At 34.4% G+C, this 24514-nt stretch overlaps 1 protein-coding gene across 14 annotated transcripts in view; it reads right to left on the bottom strand.

The window, feature by feature from the left end:
- The window catches only part of BIRC6 (baculoviral IAP repeat containing 6), a 157085-nt gene that overhangs the window by 45445 nt on the left and 87126 nt on the right, over nucleotides 1-24514 (bottom strand). For 13 of the 14 annotated variants that reach the window (XM_034428129.3, XM_034428133.3, XM_087883048.1 and 10 more), the window contains 12 exons: nucleotides 23578-23799; nucleotides 21298-22078; nucleotides 20583-20726; nucleotides 18129-18258; nucleotides 17112-17243; nucleotides 15636-15803; nucleotides 14513-14686; nucleotides 12497-12693; nucleotides 8669-8969; nucleotides 5298-5515; nucleotides 3116-3280; nucleotides 2509-2677 (listed from right to left, as the gene is read on the bottom strand). In XM_034428129.3, coding sequence (XP_034284020.2) covers nucleotides 2509-2677; nucleotides 3116-3280; nucleotides 5298-5515; nucleotides 8669-8969; nucleotides 12497-12693; nucleotides 14513-14686; nucleotides 15636-15803; nucleotides 17112-17243; nucleotides 18129-18258; nucleotides 20583-20726; nucleotides 21298-22078; nucleotides 23578-23799 — 2801 coding nt within the window. The remainder of the gene's footprint in view (nucleotides 1-2508; nucleotides 2678-3115; nucleotides 3281-5297; nucleotides 5516-8668; nucleotides 8970-12496; nucleotides 12694-14512; nucleotides 14687-15635; nucleotides 15804-17111; nucleotides 17244-18128; nucleotides 18259-20582; nucleotides 20727-21297; nucleotides 22079-23577; nucleotides 23800-24514) is intronic. The other variant, XM_034428130.3, reaches the window with a different exon arrangement.

Genomic DNA, 24514 nt, shown 5'->3' with positions numbered 1-24514 from the left:
TGCTTTACTAAGTGATAAATCACAAAGCCTGATATTAAGAAACCCTCCTACAATAGCTGTTCTTGCCATATTAAAAAACCCATATAGATTTTTCTCCCCAAAGACTTCTTGTTATGAAGTAATCTTATAAACTGCCAAAAGTGTTATTTTAGCCCACTCTTGAAGCATCCTTTCCTTTTCCTAATCCAACAGAAGGCACCTTGCCCAAATTATCGCATGAATGTCAGTTTTACCAGAATTCTTTCATATTCTCCTGGCAAATCACGACCTGATGGCTTCTGTCTCAAAGGTAAAACATTTTTTATATTTATATAGCTCCTCATCTCACAAACATGTGATTCTGGGTGGCAAACAACACAACAACAGTTAAAAGCCTCAAAACAGTCTAAAAACAAAACAAAACAAAGCAAACAAATAAATAAAATATACTGTATAACATAAACAAACCCTCCAAAAGTGGGAGACTTCACTTAATGTCATGCAGCCAACTTTATAAACCTTCCTTTTACTTTTAAAAGTCATAATTATTCCTTTCAAATAGTATCTCAAAATCCAATTTCTTTCTTCATAAATAAAACACATCTCTTTTGTTCAAAGAAAGTTGTCCATGACCCACTTCTGAGTTGAAATCCACACATCCCAAATACTCTTCTGTTTTATTAATTGTATCTCCCTTTTAGCTATTAAAACATCAGCTGATTTAATTTGTAAACCTTGTATAAAATCAGTAACATTCTTGTATCTAGTCAATTTTAAATTCATATTCAAAATAGTCTATTTCTGAATTCTATCTTCTATCTCCTCTTTTGGACCCATTTTTATTGTAATAGACAATCTTAAAGAAAGTTCTGAGTAGATTGTTGCCAATTATCTTTGAATTCTTCCAGAGTTAAAATTCCTTTCTCCATTCTGAATTAGTGGATCTTTTCCTTTAATTATAATCTTTAGGGTTTTTTTCTACTAGTCTCTAGTAACCAAATTCAAGGTCACCTCTTATTCTGTTTTCTCTAAGCCACAACATTTTCCCCAGGGAAAGATCTCTTACACTTAAATTGAAAATCTTCATGTATTTTTAAACAAACCACCGGAAGTATTCTTATAATTATTTCAAAATCTTATCCAGAATCAATCTGACTTCTTAATCTGTTTAAAACATTCAAAAGTAATCATTCTAATCACCCATTGGGGCTTATTTCCGAATAAAAAACGTTTAAATTCTTAAACTTACATGAATTTTCTTTAGTTGAGATTTCAAGGAAAATTACCCAGTATAATAAAATGTGTCCTTCTGAAGGCTCTTACTATGCAAAAAGCAACTTACAAACAACTGCTAGTGAAAGTGATTAAGAGATAAAGTTGGTGAACTCAATGTCCTTTTAAAAGCTCTGAATTGAGGCTTGGGGAAAACTGATTCTTGTAACAAGAACATGCTTATAGGTAAACCTCAAAGCATATTAGAACGCAAAACTTTTCTAGGGAATGCATGCTATGCATTCTGAACATTAACACCAGGCAAATATCATGCCTGTTCCCTAATGCACAGGTACCTTACTTATACTTTATAAAAAGTTAACTGAACAAAACAAAGTTTCCATGGACAGTATAATTTAGTCCAATGTGACAGGAATCAGACTTCTGGCATTTGAGAATCTTTTGACAAAGCCAAAAGGGCATTCAGTTTCTCAGGGCAGGCAATTAAATAAAATTAAGCTGCATAAGAAAGACTACAAAAATCAGTATTGAACAGGTTACATTGCCTATTAGAATCATTCCTTATCATTTCACTGAATCATAAAATCTTTTATAACTGATTCTTGCAAGTTGAATTGATTGGACAACTACTGTTGTTAGTTGCTTCTTTTGACCACCTATATCCTTTATGAACTTCTGCCATCCCTATGAATCATAATGTGCAAGTGAGATTTAAAAAGACTGTAGGATTTGTAAGCACAAAAGATAGAATCCTACTTTACAACTGAGTAAATAAATTTTAGATTTTTGACAAACTGTACTGAACTGGATTCAACTTTGTGCACTTTCAGCTAATACTGAATTGACATGATGAAAAAATAATTGTTATCATGAAACACCTCTAAGCCACACTGCTGTAGACAGGATCATACTTTATAAAAGCTTTAAATATTCATCTTTTACATTCACAAATGTCTATTATACACAATTTACAGAAATTGAAAACAAAAAAAGATATAATAAAAATAATCTTTTTATAAAATATAAAAAGATACACAATATAAGAACATGTGATAAAGAAATGAATATGTATAATCTACAACTTCCAAAACACAGAAGATAAATTATACATCTCATGGTTTGAAGTGTAATTATATTCATCTTCAAGCTGCTAGTTTCTCACATATTTTACAGAAATTTCAATGCATTTGAATTTCATGATTTCATAATATGTTTTGATGCATATATAAAAACCCTAGCATTTCTACATTGGATTGGAAAACAAGCTGCTTTGAAAAACAAAGAGCAATACACTACCTGAATCATTGCGGAGGTAAGATGACATTGCTGGAATAAGACATGATTGACTAAGAAGCTCTAGCAAAACTGATGGAAGGGCACTGCTGTTTTGTCCTCTACTTTCATGACTGGACTGGATATCTCCATTTGATATGCTGCCTGCAGGATTTATGTAGCTAGCTAGAACCTGAAATTTAAGAAAAAGAAATTAAGAATTTAACTGAAATGTGCACATAAAAGATATGAACTACAAGATAATAGTATTTCTTACTATATACAATATGTAGGAAAACTATTTTAAAACCTCTTTTTCATTACTACAGAAAAATAAGATATTTAAAATAAAATTAATAAGCGTTTTTCATCAACTTCAAACGTCCATTTAGTGAACAATGTAGGCACTCCTGATATAAATATCGCTATAGAAATGATCAGATTTAATTAAACCTCATACTTCTCTGCTCAAAACAGATCCCAGATGCCACATGTTAATGTCAGAAAGTTTTCAATAATGGAAGAAATGGTACTCAATACCAATAAAAGGGCAATTCAATGTAACTCCCAAACGAAAGATTTACTTTTTGGTCAAGTGAATGTATATAAATATTATATATTGTTCTAATACCTGTAAAAGACACGTGACATGCTCTTCTTCCAGTCTTTGTTTAGTTAGAGCTTGTTCCACATCCCATCCTGAAGCAGTAGAACCAGTTCCAAATCCAGTGCCTTTAGCCCAGTAAAGTTGCTGTTCTTCTGTTGATGCACTATTGTGTGTGCTTGACATCTGCGGCTAGTTAAAAATAAATTATTCTGCCATTTGGAATTGCATAGATTCATATTCTAGAGCAAAATAGTCAACAAAACCCTACTGAATAAGCCCTCCTTATTTTGGTATCTGGCTTATGGATAAGAAGGGATATGTTGAAAGCTTGCTCAGCAAAGATTCTAACAGGTCTTTACAAACAGTGCTTATCCATTGTACCTGAACTGTAGGATATCATTTATCTACTTTGCTGAATGTAAATGCTTTACATACTGTATATCAGTAAGACAGATCTGATTCTATTGCTTAACAGTGACAAGCACAGACAGTAAACAAAAGTTAGATTAAAAAAAATCTGCTTCCCTATCTGCTGAACAAAAATGAGGGTGCAGGTTTTTATAGAAATGTCAACCAGGTATAATGGCTTGTGTTTCTGAGAAAATACTTTTTTTTTTCATCTGATGATTCAGAAAGCTAATTTACCCATCCATCCATAAATTCAGATTATTTATTGTGTTACGTTAAATAACTACTTAAATCATTTGTGGTATTAATTGGAAAAATACAAATTCCCTGGAAGGTTGATCTGAATGACTATTATGTTCATGAATATTCTTTATCAATAGCTTTCAGTTTTGAGAATAAATTGATAATCACAACTTATCACCTAAGTAGCAAACATTCTGTTCTACATCACAAAATACTTTGTGTGTACAAAGTTATATTATCATGTGTCTTTGAAGCAATTATATTGATTTAAAAGCAAGACTGGACAGTTTCCATAATGTTTTACATTACCATCAATATCTGTATGTACTAATTGGGTCTGCACCTCACAAATAGGGAAAAATCACAACATGAAAGGCTATGTGAAGCTAGGAAATATTATCAGTCAGGGGTTTTTTTGGAGGGGGGGAGGGACTCCTTATATGAACTGGCAATTTTTTCTGGAACTCAGACAAAGTTGACATCTTTCCACCAAGTTCCAGGCCACTGAACTTCCAAAAAGCACACAATGCTTATGTAAGCTTTGATTACAAAAACTGGACATAATAATGCCTTTATAATAAACAAAGAACTGCTATTAGAAAGACTGAAGGAATTTGGGATAGACACTTCAGGACATTGCAGATAAAAACACTGTATTCACTAACAATGAATTAATTAAGACTTGTTCTCAAAGAACCTGCTGAGAAAGCTTCATGTTGACAGCTTCATTTTGTAAAATAATCTTGAAAAACAATCCTCTAGCAAGCACACTACTGTGGAAATTGATTACTGTACCATCTTTTCAATATCATGCTACTCTTCTGGATCATTAAGCAAAACAAATATTATTTTAAATGACTAGCAATGCTCTGAAATCCATAGGGGTAGGCTTATATGTTTAAATAGGTTAGAAAATTGAGATCCTTGTGTTCCAAAAAGAGCTGTAAAATTAAAACCTTTGAAAGCATTATTTGAGCTACCCAAAATTAAAACAGAAACATTAACATTCCAATTTCCCTTTTTATAAAATTTAGAATAAGCATTATCTGGAAGCAATTATTTGGGCAGTCAACCATGCACAGAATACTATTGCCAAAATCTTCATAGATATTGATAATAAAAGACATAAAGTTGGATTATTTAAAAAAAACCCTCCAACATCTTTATAATTCGGAGATGAGAATTCTGAGATCATTATTCTGGAGTCAAACCAGGGGTGAAATGCTCTCGGTTTGGACCGGATCGCCTGATCCGGTAGCGATGGCGGTGGGTGGTTTGGAGAACTGGTAGCAAAAATCCCTGCCCCCCCTCCCATGTCCAGCTGAGCCACGCGATCATCAGAGGCTTTTAATTTTTAAAAGCATTTTTTTACAACCTCTTCGGACAAAAAAATGCTTTTAAAAGTAATAATAATAATAATAATAATAATAATAATAATAATAATAATAATAATAGTTGGCCACGCCCACTTAGTCACATTACCCCCCCCCCCCCAAGCCATGCCCACAGAACCAGTAGTAACAAATTTTACATTTCACCACTGAGTCAAACACACCTCTGTTTGGTTGGAACCAGAATTGGGAACTCTTGGAGCGTGGTGGCTAAGAGCAGACAAACAAGCAAGAATAAGGTGAACTGCGCCAATTTCCAGGGCCATTCTCCTCAGAAGTACTCCATCATCAGTAGTCAAAGGCGTAGTGCTAAATAAGCTGCGCAGCACGTGAAATGGAAGAGTTGGAAGAACATTAGCTGAAGGAGACTGGAGAATGTGACCTAAAGAAAAGAAAGAAATAAAACATTTCAATCACAATGGCTTAGCATTATGCATTAATCTTCAAATACATACCAAATATTTTATTAGGCGTCTAAAATACTGCTTTTGTTTTATTATACATTTAAGCATTACTGACTGCAGGACTTGTGGAAAGCAATGGAAAACAGATACATCGTCTTTCCATTATGAAGTGTATCTAGAATATAGTGTTAATATGCTTGAAAATGCCGCAGCAGGAAAGGAAAGTGCATTCATTAAATTATTTGCTGTATGGTAAGTAACAAAACATGGCTCTTCTTCAGTTACTAAACCAATTAATGTTTTTCACACATCCCAGGTCATCATGAGTATTATACTCTTTGCATGGGACTATTGTCTAGAATATAGGCCAAATTTTTAGAATGTTTTTTATATGAGAATATTTCTTACAAGAAGATAAAATAGATCTTCCCCAAAACCGTCCATGACATTAAAAATTCAAAAGTGTTGCCTTGTTCCTTTGGGAACATAAATTTTGCACATACAATAATATATAAGATTTATTTCTGTATATGAGTAACTTTATGAAATCATTGAATATATGTTAAAAGATTTATACCATAAGAACATTTTGGTTGCATCAGACTATCAAATCTCTTTTTAACAAGCTGAAAAATGCTTATTAAAGCTTCAAGCAGCTGTACGTGGCTATGTTACTTTCCCTTTGTAGAAATGAGAAAACAACTGAAGATATAATAGTTAACTAGAGCTTCCCATTAGATCTGAACTATCACATATGGCTAATAGCTTCCATACAAGCCGGAATCAAAGTACCAAATTTAAAAAACAACACTGTATTTTGTATGAGAAACTATTGATTGAGAAGGCCTTTCCCATCAAAGGGAGGTGTTCAGGTCAGTTGTGGGCTTTCTGGGATCAAACAAAGTCAAGCACACCTGCGCAAAGCTACAGTGCCTGACACCAAAGTAGCAGTACTATCATTTTATACTTAGCTACAATTATTTATGGGTTTGAGAGATGAATAGTCTTAGTCGTAGCATGATGCTAGATCTCATTTATCTTCAAGAAGTTCACGGGAAAAAAAGCTTACTTCTCCCAAAGAAAGCATCTATCAGTGGTTGGGGATTGATCATCATTGTCTGTAACAGATACCCATAACACTGGGGTTATAGTATTAACAGTGTGTTCTTTGTCATTAAGGCTGCCTTGAGCCAAGGGGCAGGACACATCCCTACTTCTTTCTAATATGCAACCAACAGTAGTGAAACTGAAGAGTATCCGTCAGAATTCCTAGGCATTGGCAGTAATAAGGGATGTGATTCACTTCTGTGTGGGGTGGTGATGATGGAGGTGTAGGTAATAGTATTAAGACTACAAATGGAGTGAAGTTTCTGTTTGGGAGGAAATCTTGATTTCTTTCTTTTAGTAGTGGGGGGGGAATTAATTGTGTGATCTGGGATAGCTCAGCAGATGATTTCTTGCTGCTGGATATCAGAGCAATCAGCTGTGTAAACCACCTAAGATGTTCAAAGCATGTAATGTTTTGTTTGATAAAAGCACCCTATTCCAGAGCAGAAGTTTCTGAGTATATTTTGTGACAGTGGATAAAGACACCCATAATCTGATCCTCAGAAAAGGCAAAAAAAAGGAAATGTCACTGACCATGGTGTAGGTACAAAATACAGATTTACTGCTGTGTTTTGTATCTATGCCATGATGGGAAAGGCAACATGACAATTTTGCTTACCTACAAATAGGTAATCTTCCTTCCTAGATAAAATAATTGAATAGAGAAGGAACAGAAAATATGAAAGAAAAGCAAAATGACTTTGAAAAAGAAAACCTCAACACTAAATGGGGGATACTCCCAGTCTGATTGCTGCAGCAATGGAAAAACAACTGAGGAAAAAGTAAGAGCTCTAGTCACATAAAATGGGGTAGTTTTCTGACCAAAAAATATCTCAGATATACAAGATATGGTTGCGTTTCTACACAGATGCACAACCTATTAATTAAAGAGCAAAAAAATTGATTCGTCATGCCTATTAAGTATCCTAATTTTACCTGAGAATTTTTTTATTAAAATATAAGTGATATAACAAAAGATTTTAATAAAAAATTCTCAGACAAAATTAGGATACTTAATAGGCATGACAAATCAATTTTTTGCTCTTTAAATTAATAAATAAAATAATTGTTTATAAAATTCAACTGTTTTTCCTGTATTTTTTACACATGGGCCTCTCAAAACTCAAATCTCCAAGTCATAGAAATATTGATCTTTGCAGCAAAGGAAGTATTGTACCACAAACATAATCATACATCCGGTCACTCAAGGAAGAAGATTATTAACTAATACCAAACTGGAGAAATCTTATATTGTTTTGAATTCCATCAAACAATAATTTCTCATAATATGTAAAAAATAAGACATTAATAACAAGCAGAATGACAGTGGTCAAGAAGTGGGAAATGTTTTGTCTATAATCAAGTATTATAGGCAATACCAACTGCACACCAACAGAGAGAATATCCACACAGCAACTTTCTGATAACTTTGGCTCACACTGTCTCCCACTGTGTGCATAATGTAAGAAAGCTGCAACACAAACCTAGGAAGCAAAAGCAGATCAAGGTGCCAGTTAAGTTTAATTTGACTTATTAATTATGTGAAAGACTGTTTAAACCTGGTTCAGCTAAGAAAAAAATAATTTTAATAAGTTCAAACAAGAAAAAGTAATTCAGATAAAAAAATGAGGCCAATGTGTAGATATTTAATTTCTGCAAGGCTACTAATGTCCTTATTTAATACAAAAAGACAGGACAAAGCCAATGATACTGAGGATGTCAGTTACTGCTATTATTCAAAAATCCATGAGAAGCCCTGGAAACAATAATAATTCATTGTTTTCGAAAGGAAATTAATTGTTTTAGCTTGGAACAATTTTTACCCTGTGCAATGAAGGAAGAATGAAGATATATGTTTTTAAGGACAAGTTTTCAATGTCACACGTTTTGCTTCCAAAGCCAGAAAAAATCCGAAATTCCACGGAAAAGCCAGTTTTATCTGTTTCAAATACTTGTCTAATTGCACATTCAGAATAATTGTTTAGCAGTAGTCCCCAAATATACTTAGTAGTTACAGTACATACTTCCTTCACCATCATCTGTAACTCCTAGCACCAATCTAAGCAGACACTGGGCATGTTTCCTTTCTTTAAGTAGCACCTCAGCATAGCCTGGGAGGCGAAGAAATAATCCAAAAGCAGCCAAAGAATGAGCAGGTATGGGAGACATAGTTTGGACTGTTGATTTGATTGGTGGCGGTTCTGCTGCAATTGTTTCTGGGGCTTCATAAACCAGTTCTCCTGATTGTTCAATGGTAACCCATTCAAACTGATCACTGTCCTTCTGCTTCTCCTGGGTGGTGGATGTAACCACTGGAGCACTCACCTTCAGAAAGAAAAGAAGATGCTTAATACTATCCTCTAAGATTGACAATTAAATAATATGTTTAAGGTGGAAACTGTATCGGTAAATAATTCCTTGATTGATTTACAACATTCTTGACAACTGAATAACAATAACTGAAAATTAAATTGACAATCAAGATTTACTTAATATGTAAGTATTTTTGAAAGTTTCTATGAAAATATCTGCCACATATTTTAAAAACTAAGCCATATATTCAAATAAAACATTTATATTTTTATCATATAAGAGGAAGTAAATATACCAGTAGGAATTTTCTATTATTACTTCCACTGTTGCGATTTTGAGACAACTCAACACAGTATTTTCTAAATACTTCTTTTTTATCACATAATGGGGACAGACAGCGCAATATCCATAGAAACCACCTTTGACACTCACCAGACTCTGCTTTTTGTTTAATGTACCTAATAAGTTTAATTTAGAAGCTTAAGAAAACTTAATGAGAAGCTGGCATGCTGCAAAACTTTCCATATCACCTTTATTTACAACAGGAATGCCTCTTGGCCTCAAGACATAATTAGTTCCATAGATATATTTAGAAAATAGAGGGGGGAAAAATAGAGAGCCAATCTGGTATAGTGGTAAAGGTGTTGCCTTCAAAACCAGGAGACTAAATTCTTGTCCTGCCTTAGACATAAAAGCCGGTTAGGTAACTTTGGGCTGGTCACTCTCTTCAGCCCAACCCATCTCACAAGCTTGCTGTTGTGGAGGAAGGAACATTATCTAAATTTCTTGCCTCGAGTTATTTATATTAAATAATAACATTTTTAATGGGATTTTAAAATGTAAAACAAAATATGATTGGAACTTTTACCTATTTAGAAATATAGAAAAAAATAGCTGGGGTGATAAAGATTATCTTGAAAAATACAAGGATGATGTAGTGAATCTCACCAGGTAAACTCATATTTTATGAATAGCAACATACACTATGACAATTTTATGAATTACAAAAGCATTTTTATGGCAACCATTCACAGAAAACACCCTTATCACCACCTCATATATCCAAATATGTCCACGGCCTCCATAAAATCGCCTGGCCTGTTTAATACAAGGGGTCAATAACTACTTTTTTTTTTTTCTGGCCAAAGCTACATTTTATTTATGTATGTTTTAAACTTATCTTTGTGGACAATACCTGACACTGCACATTGCTGTTATTTTTTTCACCTAGGAGGATAATTTTTAAAAAGGACTAAAAAACATTTTTAGATTTTTTTAAAAAAAAAAGCTACCTAAATTTGGTAGTACACCTGATGGGTCCCTGAGGGCTATTATCTTAATCATTTCTAGTTTGCTCTGTTCCACAGGGAAAAAAAGCTGTTTTGCTTGAGAAAGTCCTATGATATATCAAATTGCGCCAAATAAATATTTTAAAAATTATGGTCACATAATTAACATTTTATGAAATACAGTCCTAGCTTTATGATGTTTACTAAAGATCTGGAACCCTACATACTGAAAAGTAGAAAGAAGGAATTCAGAACCATTTTTCCTGTGAAAAGGGCCATGACTTTAAAAACCTGAGAGAATTACCAAGAACAACATGTAAAATCAGAATTCTCCATTCAATCAGTTATATAAAAGGGGTTATATATTTGCAAAGTGCAAGCTGTACCTAATAGTTTTACTTACATAGTTAGTGTACAGATATATGACTGTATACATGCATGTCTCTAACTTTAGTTCTCCTGTAATAAGACACTACTGAAAAAAGAAGGGCCTTATACAAGTAGTCTTTGACTTACAATAATTAACAATTGTTTGAAGTTACAACAGACTTTTAAAAAAGGTATCTATGACCGTTCCTTGAACTTATGACTGCTGTCCCCCCATGTGATTGCATTTTGGGCACTTGGCAATAGGTTTGCATTTAAAACCAGCTGCGGCATCCCAGTCACATAACTGTGAGTTGGGATTTTTTTTGATTTGTCAAAAAATGCTCATTTGAAAGAATAATTTGTTTAATGATGTGATTCACTTAATGATTGTGTTTGTCTTATGACCATAGTGACTCACTTTATGACCATTGTAAAAACGATTGTAAAATTGAGTCTGGTCATGTGGTGCCTCAACTTATGACCACAATTTTGGGCTCCATTGTGATCATAAGTTGAGGACTAGCTGTATTCCTTTTTCAAATGGAAGGCTGATCTTATTTCTGTTAAACCTACACTTTCAGTAGAAAAGTATCCCCATAACACTAGTGGAAAACAATTCCTTTTGTAACTTGAAATGTGCAAATGTGCCCACTTCATTCACAATAAAAAAATATGCAAGGAGTCAAGATGTTGTTTTACTGAGTACATGGGGATGAATTATTTTAGACAATAATTTTCAACCAAATACAAATTTGACTCACGATTCTGAGGATACAGGACTACTTAAGTGTATAACATTTGAATTTTTAAACTTTCTTCAATACTATGTTGTGAAATTTTCATCTACGTAAATTGATTGGAATCTTTCCATTAATGCTTACTAGAATAGAAGAGAGTGGAGTGGAGTGGAGTGGAGTGGAGTGGAGTGGAGTGGAGTGGAGTGGAGTGGAGTGGAGTGGAGTGGAGTGGAGTGGAGTAGAGTAGAGTAGAGTAGAGTAGAGTAGAGTAGAGTAGAGTAGAGTAGAGTAGAGTAGAGTAGAGTAGAGTAGAATAGAATAGAATAGAATAGAATAGAATAGAATAGAAAACAGATTTGGAAGGGACCTCGGAGGTCTTCTAGTCCCCTACGTAGGCAGGAAATCCTACACCATTTCAGACAAACTAGTAAAACCAGTTATTTTTGAAAAATAAACCCAACATACGTATGTTAAGTTATCAGTGTATGTACGATAAGTTATGTTCCAGGGTGAAGTTTCATTTTTCTGATTTTTAAATATATAAATGAGAAAACAGGGGAATAAATATCTCATTGTGGTGGAAGAAGTTATTTGGAAATCCAGATAAAGTTTAGTAAGAGGATGCAAGAGCCTCTGTGCCTTTCCCTACAAAAATAGACATTAAGAGATCTGGAGGCAGTTTTCAATATTGAATTTCTTATTTTACATTAATTCAAAGTTAAGAGATATTTTCCAATATACCTGGGATAAATATGAGTTTGAAATCATGGAATGTATCAATAGCAACATTTCTCATTTCTACAATATGAACAAATAAAACTGAGACAAAGTGCTTTAGAACATTCTCAGATTCTGTACCAGCAAGCCCTGAATAATTCCAGTACTGTTAATCATTATATTAATCCATCTCTATACAAGTAAAATTCACTAGATTTTTTTTAAGCAGGGTACATAGAGGTTTACAATTATATGTAATAATTCTTAACTGGAATATTGATTCCAATGTTTATTAAATGACAAGATAGAAACAACAATGAACACATTTTAGTACCTTAGCCACCATTAAGCCCATCCATCTGTTTCATTCTTCTCATAGATTTTAAACTTTTAATTAGGTCAATTACACACATATCTTTTGACTTACTTGTTGAATGACATCTGGGTAAAGCATAGGAAGTCTTTCTGCAATGAGGGCCAACCCACCCATTCCAGCAAAAACTTGCAATGGGGACTGGAGAGGGCATGCATCAAGAAAAGATTCATCCAGCACTGTATCCATGCATTCTTCAACTGGAGTGACTGCTTCATCTTCAGGGCAAGGTCCCAATAAATCTGCATGCTCTATTTGTGCACAACATAATACATAAAAATAACCAAACTTATAAAAATAGTATTAAATAACATTTATTTGGAGAGATTATAGACTTACACAGCCTAGCACACTACCTTTTAGCTATAGTATACATTAAATAGGAGAAATATGTTTGGACAAATAGAACACTTGTATATCTCTACAGAATTAGGCAAAATTAGAAACTAGTTTGTCAAAAATGATGAAAAAAGCACGGAGGAGATTCTAAAATTCTATACTTCTGAGGCAAGATAAAAATACTAAAAGTACTTTAAGTATTCTAATTCTGTACACAGAATCATTATCATCATCAATTATTTTTAAAGTCACTCTATTTTACTAAAATAATAAGAATTGTCATAATGTTCTGGATAATTTTTTTTTGCTAGGCATGAAGTATGATATATGCACAAAATGGGACAAGAATAATGTATAAAATGTTAATAAAATTGAACTGATTTGAACTGGAATAGTTTTGTGATCAGTCATTTTAGACGTGTTTCATGCCTGAAATAGTATTTTGAAACAGAATTTTTAAAATCCCTATTAAAAAATAAGGTGAATAATTATTACTTTTGACAATTTTTATATAGGTCGGCTTCTAGGAAACAACATAGCCATTTCACTTATTCTTGGAATTAAATTAGGTCAGTAAGAAATTCATTCCAATTTTTGTTTTCTGTGGCTTCAACACTGAAAATGCTTCAGGTTTTCCGCCACTGGAATAGACTCAGCTTTTAAAATGGAGCTGTCTTGTTCAAGCTTTCCCCCATACCTGATCCAAGCAAAAACAACAACAAAACTCAAAACCTTTTCTAGGGTTGAGCAAAATGCATTGAATGTGTACTGTCTTGAACTTGAAATACCCCATTTTAAATTCAAAGTTGTTGTCCACACATGAAGCCAGCTGTTTTTATCATTATGACAAGCGCAGAACAAATTATTTGAAATTCTTAAAAATTAAAAAAGCAGGACACAAGACATTCAAATAATTAATTCACAAGAACTTTTCCCCCATAGTAAAAACATTCAATCTTGTAATAACTTATCTGCCTGGCAAACATATCTACAGTTGCAAGAAAACTGTATCTTCTTCAGCTCTGACCATATACTTTGCAAATGTTGCTTAGCCCTTGGATTTTACCTCCCTCCCCTTTATTACCCCATCCAGTCTAAAGTAACAGTGGCACAAAAATTTACAATCACAAGACATAAACCATATGCAACACCTGAAATTTGAAAGGGCCAAGTTTTATTCTGAGTTTAGTTTGCTTTGCAGCAGTAAACAGCAATATGAAATTGTGTTAGATAACTATCTTGAAATCTGCATTATGATTTAACAAGTTATATAAACAGAACAAAAGTTTTGTTTCTGTTTTCCTCTATTAATTCTGGTGTTTTCAACAATCCACAAGGCAAATCTTTCTCCCTCTCTCTATTTTCAATAGAAAGTCAACTATTTTTCCACATTATGTACAAATCTCTCTCTATATCTATATTTACACACATACACACACACAAACAAACAAACACACACAATAATACTGAGAGTGGAGGTTCATTCTCCAAGCTTGTGGGTTGGTTTCCAAACGTTTCATTACCAGGCTAGGTAACATCTTCAGCGGATGTTATATACTGTGTGTGAGTATATATATATATATATATATATATATACATATTTCACACACACACATACAAATATACTGTGTATAATTTTCAATAAGTTTATGTAATTTTCCACATTTATGTACCGTTCAAACAACCAGAACAAAACAAACAATGCCCATATAAAGCCAATTCTAAGCATACCTTTTTCAGTATGTAAGCGCTTGAATGAATCTGTTTTTGAAAGGCTAGGGTCTGAGATGACTTTCGAGCCAAGCTTAACTGCCAAGTCTATAGATCGGTATCCTTGAGGAAGTTTGCGGTCATACAACAGAGTCAAAAGCTGGGCAAGGGTCATCTCAGGTGGCAGCGGCTGACCTAAATCACATGAAGTTACAAGAAGCTCTAAATCGGTATTTAATTGATAAATTCAAACCATAACTTAAATAAGCAATTATCATTAACATAATGAATAAGCAGCTTCTGTTTTTTTCATTTTCTAGGCAATCAGTTCCTATAGTTAGAGCACATCCTTAAGCGCGGTGAAGCTTTCTTTCTCAGATTTTCCAGTAATATTGAAAAAAAATCTCTGTTACAGTTAATCCTTGATTTATAACGACAATTGGGACTCAAATTTCCATTGCTAACCCATGTGGTCATTAAATGAGTCACACCCAATTTTATGACCTTTTTTGCCAAGGTCATTAAGTGAACCCAGCTTCTTCTTCTGACTTTGTCAGAGGTCCCCTATGAATGTTGCAAATGGAAATCACATGACCCTGGGGCACTGCAAATACATGCTAGTTGCCAAGGATGAATTTTGATCATGTCAACCACAAGGATACTGTGACAGTTGTAAGTGAGAGGATTGGTTGTAAGTCACTTTTTTCAGCGCCATCATAACTGAACGATTACTAAAAGAATGGTTATAAGTCAAGGACTTCCTTTATAAAACTACACATACAATATTAGTCTGGATAAATACTTAAATGTTATTACAATACTTGTTTAACAAAATCTGATCAAGACATATTTACCCAAACAGATTACTACATTATATCATATGTTGAATCAAATAACTGATTCAACTGTAAGTTTATCCATGAACACTAGATATATTTATAATGCTAAGGTTGCAGGCCTTATAGATACAATGTTCCGTAGGACTATTTCATATAATTAGAAAACTTCTGATTTCAAATCAAGGTTTCTTTATAGTGATTCTGAGGAAATGTGCAGATTCTTGTTAAGTCTTCAACCTCATGTTATGTACTTTAGCATTCTTGGAAAACATGGTCTAATTAAAAAAGAAGCAGCAGAAAACTACCTGGTAGCAGCTTATGATATAGGTGAAAAACAGGAACACTAATAGTTTTGCTGGAAGAATCATTTCCTGTGGAGGAGCTGCCTACTTTATCTGTCACCACTCTCCCTCGTCTTGAAGGTGGACGAGGTGGTGTGGACGATACAGCCCTTTTTGACTGAGATTTCAAACCTGTAATGAAAATGAAGTGTTACATTTTATATCGTTTGCAATGCAACTGAACAGTATTTACACCGATGCTTAAAAGTTAGTGAAGCTTTTTAAAATTTTCAATGTCTCTGCATAAATATAACCAAAACAGGATCTGTTCTCCATACAAGTAATAAAACTAGATAAAGAGAGCTCAATTCAACAAAACACATTATACTTATTTCTTTATTTATTCAGGATAATGATCCAAGGCTATATATTTATGTTTGGCAAAAGTATGTGAACCTCTAACAAGATAGCAAGGGAAAATTCAATCAATTGGATGATAATCAAATGTGAGTGTGTGAGAGCCTGCCTTATTTAAAGAACAGATGCCTGGGTGTTCACTATTAAAGCTATCCTTCACAACACAGGTACATGGGAGTATGTCATGGCCTGAACAAAGGAGATATCTGAGGATCTCTGAAAAACAGATGTTGATGGAAAAGGCTGGAAATGGTTATAAAACTATTGCCAAAGAGTTTGGACTCCACCAGTCCAATGTCAGGCAGATTGTGTACAATTGGAGACAATTTTGCACCATTACTACCCTCCCCAGGAGTGGTTGGCCAACCAAGATCACCCCAAAAAACAAGGTGTGTATTTGAGCAGAAATATTGAAAATTCAAAAGGGTTGCCAAACATATAAGCACCAGTGAATTTGTAAGAGACAATATCCTACATAAGTACTTTTGAATAGACAGAGGCATCATGTTATATCCTCATAACACAGCAGATTCTGTTGCAAGGTAGAAGCAACTTCTGCCTCACCATGCTTCACTGCAAAGCATCTTCTATCCCAGGATTTTACATACATTTTTGTAGAGTCATCACTCTCAGCTTTTCCTTATGTCTAACCTCATTGAATTCAGCCTACATAAGTAAAGGGCAAACTGTATTTTTCTTCCATATCCAATTATTAATATCCCATGCCCCATCTTCATTTAGTTTTGTTATCCCTCTTCTCAGCCTATCTCCATTCAGATTTTTTTTGGTCTTTTCTGGTATTTCTTCTGGAAGGCAGGAGAGAGTTATAGACTCTAGTGATAATGAAAAATGTTTGGGATTCCCTTTCTCTAATACTACACCGAGTGCCTCATTCATCTTTGCTTGAACACATGGCATAACTTTAATTCAGTAAGTTGTAAATTACCATGCTCCAATCTTCTGGTCAATGAATGCAAAGCATCAAAATGGCTGACACTGCTTTAAATTTAATATTAAAGTTAGCTTACTGTTCCTCATACTATCCCAATCAGGTATGATAACTTGACATAAAATTAGACATACCAGATGCAACAACAACACTGTAATTGTCCTGAAACCCACTGTCTGCTTTAACTTTCTCTTTTTCTTCGTAATTCTTTTTTTCCTTGTCTTCTTTTTGTTCACTAATTAATTTTGCTGTTATGCTAGGAGTATCTGGAAACAAAATATTATATTATGTAGAAAGCATTACTATTTAATTATTTATGTATCTAAAGGTGTACACATACACATACTAGGGCTGAAGAAAGTATTTGAAAGAGATGCTTTGCAACAGAATGAAGTGGCTGTATGTGGACATGCATGCAGAGAAGGCCAAGAACAGCTTTCAACATAGTCACATAAACCTGCAAAAGATATACTAGTCAAAGAGAGGTGGTGTGTTTGTGTGGTGTGTGCATTGTGAAGTACTTCTTTTGCATGTCTTGCACAGCACTAATATGCACACATGTACAAGATTCATTCAGCATTGATATCAGTGATAAACATGAAGAAAATAAGGTGGAATTGGTGCAACTTGAATATATTCATTACATTATTGTATATTCTAAAGCCAGTCAAATTTGTTCTGTGCAAACCTGACCTCTGTCTTGTAACTATGAATAATGGGTGCCGTAATTCAAACCAAGAGGTCCCATGTTGCTATACTGCCTTCTAAATTAGTAGTAATTTATTGGTGAAATATTTTTCTCTATTTATAGCATCTTTCTAAATATGACAGTTTTGAGCAGTATCTGGTTCTTAAATGTTAAGTCACTTTAATGAAACTGCTGTAAGACTGCTAAAATAAAGACTATTATAGAATAATACAGACATACTCTTCAACTCTAATATACAGCAAATACACCTTTTTATTATACATTCCACCATGGAAAATTCTGTATTGAGCAATAAATTTATATATGAAATAAAATAATATTTACTTTATGTATAAATCCATCAATGAAAGGCTTTTCTCTTTCTCTCTCCCTCTCCCTCCCCCCACCCAAACACTTTCCATAAACTAGAATAAAAAATACATATTTAATAAAAGCAACTTACCTGATACACGATCAAGAACCTCTGCCAGGGTTGTTGAGACTGGCAAGAGAAGAGTACGGAACTTATGTCCTGCCCCATACATTGGATGTTGAATTACATGGCTGGTAGCATTAATTCTACCTTTATACAACTAAAAGTTAAGAAACATAAAAATTGTTTTAAGGATTTTGAAATAAAAAGGCCGTAGACATTTCATAGTGGGTCTTTGTGAAGAATCTGGGATTCCCCCTAGATTCACAACTCCTGCTCAATGAAACTGTGGCTGGGAGGACTTTTGCACAGCTTCATCTTATGCACCAATTATGCACCTGCATTGGCAGGCTCTGCTTACAGTCACTCATGCACTGATCACCTCCATACTGGATTACTGCAGCATGGTCTACATGAAGCTGTCCTTGAAGAGTATCCAGAAGCTTTATCAGCTACAGATGCCCATTCTCTTCCTGTTTTTGCCTCCTCCCCCATTTGTGTATTCACACTCAGCTGAGCTGTGGCTCCTGTTCCTGTCATCTCCTTTCCAAACCTGACCAGGCACCCAGCATGCAGATCTGCCTCCCCATCTCCCTCTTTTTGCACTCTCTCTTCTCTTCCCCTCTTAGGAGCAGCACACCAGCAATGAATAGCATGTCCCAAAGGCTCAAACCCCAGCAAACCTAACATTCCAAGACCTGAGAACAGATGGATGGGAGCTTTTCTGAATCTCTTCACTTTCCAAAGCTTGGACAAAAATAATGAAGGGGAAAAAAAAAAAAGAAGGCAAACAGGGAGGCAGCCTCTAAAATGCTTGTGCCCCAAGCTTCAAGTTTGGAAGAAGCTGCACATGGAATACCCAATACTCTGGTTCCCTTCCTTTTTCTTTAAAGATCTTTTGTTTTGAGGATTCCTGGACAGGATAAGCTTTCGGGAAAGGTAGCATTAAAGTTTGTTTTGAAGAGTGGCTGGCTGGGGTGTGGGAAATTGGTTCTTTTGGTCAGATAACTTTTTCTTTTTTGGGGAAACCTGTGACTGGACATATTTGGTAATAGCAATAGAAAGCGTATCCTGTCCAGGAACTCCCCAAAACAAATAATCTTTACATATATATATAAAAAATAACAGGTGTATGATATTCCAGGGACAGCTCTCTAAAGACAAACACCTTCCTCCAAACTTGATTCCAGGCACTAGCATCTCAGTGTGCCAAGCGCCTAGGCGGGGCAGAAGAGACATAACAGGAACAAAAGACTTGCTGCTGGACTGTTGTAGCTCCATCCCTTTTGTCATTCTGGAAATCCCTAAAGACCTGATTATATTTATCAGGCCTGGGCACGGGAGACATGCTTAGATGGCTCCATTGCCAAAGCATTACCCACTCTTTGCCTAGGGGTTATATATTCCTTTTTACATTTATCTCTTAATGTGGATTTTATATTTTTTCATTTGTTCTTTTATATTATTATTGTATGCCAGCCAGAGTTGATTTATGTGAAATGGAAGGCTATACAAATTAATAAATAAAAATAAAATACATAAATAAGCTGTAATGGATGCTAGTTATAGAATGCAATTTGATTCAAGGGATTTCAACAGCTTGCAAACAAGATGAGAAACATCTAAGTTATGACATTCTCAAAATATCATTTTGTACAGTATAACTGAATTCTGCTCCCAGATTTTATCTTGAGACAGTAATTAAACAAAGAGTCCAGGACATGAACATCAACCATAGCTTCTACCACCTCTCTGTTTGCCATATTACCTAATTAAGATTTCTGAAAAGCATGGAATCTTTGTGCACAGTTTTTGTGACCTTGAGTAATTAAAAGAAATAGGGTATACTTTTTCTATTAAAGCATTACCAAAAAAAAAGTTCAGAAACAGATTAATTACAGTGATTTACAGTGAACAGCTACCAAGATGAAACGGATGTTCTAAACTTCTTTACTTGAAAAGGAAAAAGAAAGGAACAGCACACGCTACACAACAAAGAACAAAAGCAATAGAGATGATCCCATTATTCAGGAGCAATGAATGGCAATTGGATTAAGTAATTAACATGGAAATGTATTACACTAGCAACTGAGGCATAATAAATAATAACAGATGGTAAAATATAGGATTTGTCAAGATGTGAGAAGTATATACTCCTTTTGCACCTTATGATTTTCAAGGTTATTATCTAAATTTTAGTATAAGGAATTATATAGATCAGGATTATGCATATGGACAATTTACCGAATCAATGATTATGAATAAAATTGGAATAACTATATATATTGTAAAAGAACTGTGTAATATATAGTTATTGGTTGAGCAAGGCTAATCTATATCACCAGGGCTGGAAAAATATATTTTGATATTTTCTTTTTAGTAGGAACAGATATGATGAAGTTTTATTTTTGTACCTACCGTGAGTTTTACCTAGCAATGAGGGTAGGTAGCAGTGGTACTAGTGAATGTGGAGAGATAACTTACTGGGCAAGGTGACTGAAGAAACATTGTCACTTTTTCATCCTCCAGCATCAGCTGCAAAAAAAGCCTTCTAATAAACCCTGAAATATTTCCAGATGTTGGGAGATTGCTTCTTTGAGGAGAGGAATGGAAGAGTTCACAAAGAACCTATGAAATGAATGGAGAAAAAACATTCAGACACAGTTATAAGTATTCATGAGCTATAATTATGAATATTTATTTAGTTGTATCTACAATAGAGCATACATTTGTTGATCTATCGATTTCACCAATTTTTTCCCTTTATAACTCTTAAATCAGGTCTTTCAGAGTATACCTACAGGAACTTCACTAAACTCACATTCCACTGTTGGAATGAGTTATTCCAACCCTACCTCGTGCCTAGACCTTGAAACAGACCATTCTCGATCCCTAACACAGTTAGAACCCATTCTGATCTGTAGTAAAAATTGCTATTGCTATGTATGTTCTTGAAGTTGCTTGCCATGTTATACAGTAGCATAAGAATCTCAGCAGTTCCAAGATCTTTATTCTGTAAGGTTACTGTGTTGTTCTGCACCACAATTACTAAATTCTGATCTCATCATAGGTGCCAGAATAGAAGAGTTAGCCACACCACAAGGAAATCTCAGAAAAAGAAGCTCTCAACCAGTCCTTCAAATCCAACTAAAGTGATATTTTATGCTACATCGACTATTCAGATTAATTTTTATGTTACCTGAGCCATCAATCTTTGATTATTTGGATGGCAAGAAATACACTGCAAGAAAAATGCAACGGTAGCATTTTCAATTGCTGTTCTCTGCTGAGTAGTCAGTCCTGCTCCTGAAGCTGAAGTAAGCAAAGTAGGTCTAGCACTATTTTGTTGTGGTGCTGCAGCATGTCCTCCAGAAGTAGCACCAGAATGGCAGAGTAGAAATAAAAGTGCTGTCCATAGTGGATTGACTTCAGAGCCACCTAACCAGTCCTTCATAAGGTTGCTGTTTCCAACCTCTGTCAAGAATCTGAGTACAGGAGCAACTAAATCTGCTGTGATGGGCATTTTATGAAAGTGCTGTGGAACGTGGTGTCTTCTTATCCTATCTTGGGAATTGTCTGTTGATGGACTACTGAAATCAGAGGCAGAAGTATGGTTAAAGCAAAAACTTGCAAGGCTTCTTACAAGGAGGGAGGGCAACCCTGAGTCCAATAGCTGTTTAATAGCTTCAGGAGACTGTGATGAGGCAGCAAGAGTGGCCAAGTGTGATTCAGTTAGTGCAAGGGGAGCTTGTGCATTTTTAGAGTCATCTGTTAAAGACGAAGAAAGATCCTGTTTTTTGCTGTCATCTGTCATGGACAGTCTGTGTTGCAACTGGATAGGGGGAGGAGTAATACCCATCCACCCCATGAGTAACGAAAAATAACTTGGATGAATATGGCACATAGAACAAAGGAGACTATCAACAGCTTTCTTCAAAACCACATTGCATGGAAGAGACATGGACCAATTAAACAGAGACCTAAGGAGAAAGAAAAAACTAATTAGAAAACCGTATATATTAATGACACATAAGCTAGCCTTGAATTCAATCATTCTGTTTAAACACAGATAACAGAAAAAGCAGACTGAATGACAAAGTATTGATAATATGGATTTTGAGTCACTGGGGAAGTTACTGAGGCCAATAGCTACTAGTTTGCCATTATAGTTGAAGAACAACAACACAAGAGATTTCTAAAAAGCTTATGTCAGCAAATAAAAAGGGAGACATAAAATCAAATAAAACTAATATTTCAGGTAATTTTCAAATTCTAAACAAATTCTTTTTTTCTCAAAGTATTATTGTCTCCAATTTACATTAATTTGAGGCTCTGGAACTATAAATTCATCAAATTTATAGTTCCAGAGCCTCAAATTAATGTAAATCGGAAGTTTTCCTGTGGTTTAGCTACAGATCTTGACTGTCGCAGATTCCTTCTTCATTATCTGAAGATACTGAAGATTCAGGCCAAACCACCCTATTTCTGTTCAGGACTTGGGGTTTATTTGAATGCAGATCCTACTGAAAATATTTGTAGAGTTAAGTTTCTTATATTTTTTTAATGACACAAAATAAATTACTGCCTTAAGAGGGACTAGGCCTGCCAATTAAGAGAGGTAATTTTTTAAACTGAAATTCTAAAATTAACACTTCCTAAAAAAAGGAAGTTTTTGTAGGTAAATAGACCTGTTCTAGAATCAAAGCATTTACTGCATGCCCACATTTTAAGTGAAAAATGAAAAGACTCTTCCACAAGAGATATAGACATTGTCCAAACAAACAGATTAGATTATGAATGTATATGGAAAACTAGGTTCCTATTTCTGAATGATAATCATTGTAACAGACAGTCACTTAGCTTTGTGCATTTAAAATTTTTTTTACCATACAGGGAGTCCTCGATTTATGACAACAATTGAGCCCAAAGTTCTGTTGCTAAGCAAAAGTTAAGTTAGTTTTGCCCCATTTCATGACCTTTCTTGCCACAATTATTAAATTAGTAACATGGTTGTTAAGTGAATCTGGTTTCCTCATTGTTATTCTTGTCAAAAGGTGAACACATGACCTCGTGACACTACAACTGTCATAAATACATGTCAGTTGTCAAGCATCCGAATTGATCATGTGACCATGGGGATATTTGCAACCGTAACAAGTGTGAAAAACAGTTGTAAGTCACTTTTTTCAGTACTGTTGTAACTTTGAATGGTCTCTAAACGAATGGTAGTAAATCAAGGATTACTTGTATCAGCTTTTTGTCAAAAATGTATGAAAAAAAAATCAGTAAAACATACATATAGAGAGCAAAGAATCTGTGAGAAAGCCATTTTTTGTGGATACAATTTTATTACATCAACAATTTATGTTTAAGTACTTGAGTGTTTGTGGCACTCAAGCATTGCAGAGATTTAAAAAAACACATGAAGCTCTAGTCCAGACCTCTATCACTTAGTAAAACTAATGCATAGGCTACTTACTCAAAGAGTTCTCTGTTCAACAATGCTGGCAAGTCATATTCTACAAGCAATTCATAGCTATGCCATAAAATTGCTGCTACACAATGCAAATGTGAAGGAGACGGCATGAGAAGACCATATTCTCTTGTCGAACTGTTTGGACAGACATAGTTAACTCGGCCACTTTTTTTCATAGCTGCAACTCTTGCAGAATCACTGACCCATTTCAACAAAGCTTGAATTCTAGAAGATGGAAATACATTAAGAAGGCATATGGTAGGTATATTTATTTATTTGTAAAACTTATATGGCTACTTGTCTTACATATAATAATCCTAAACAGCTCACCAAAAAATCAATTTAAACAGTAATGTCACTCATACACTCCCCACCATGGTGACCTAATATCCATCAGTTCCTCCCCATTCTAGCCTAATATCTGGGATAAATGACAAGTTTTTACAGCTTTCTGAAAGGCTACAAGGGTAGGAGCCTTTTGAGGTATATTTAGTGAATCTATTTCTATGCTGCCGCTGTTAAAATTACTCTTGGTGGCACAGATAGAAAAAAAACAAAACACAAAAAACCCACAACAGCACTACAATAATACATAGTAACAATACTGTGAAACAGTTTTGAGAAAATGTGAATATGAATGTAGGAGAAAAACAAATTTTAAACCAGCACACAAGCTAAAAATAATCTCAAACTGAAAATTATTTCAAAACAATTCAATAGCAGTATCTGCCTATTCTAGGTTCTTGGGGAAGACTTCGTAGGTAGATAAACATGTCAAATCCAGTCTAAACATCTGGCTGACTATGTAATCAACCACAATTTATTAAACTTGTAAGGTGCCTGACTTTCAATGACTCTGGGCATCTCACAACAATCAAACAATATCACAAATGTCTAAAATTAATTTGCTCTGGTTTTTATATCTTGTCTTTATGTTCAG

This window comes from Pantherophis guttatus, chromosome 1 (genome assembly GCF_059756535.1).
Source record: "Pantherophis guttatus breed Tessera chromosome 1, ASM5975653v1, whole genome shotgun sequence".
Lineage (NCBI taxonomy): Eukaryota > Metazoa > Chordata > Lepidosauria > Squamata > Colubridae > Pantherophis > Pantherophis guttatus.
The sequence above is the reverse complement of the archived record's forward strand: the minus strand, read 5'-3'. Positions and strand labels throughout refer to the sequence as shown.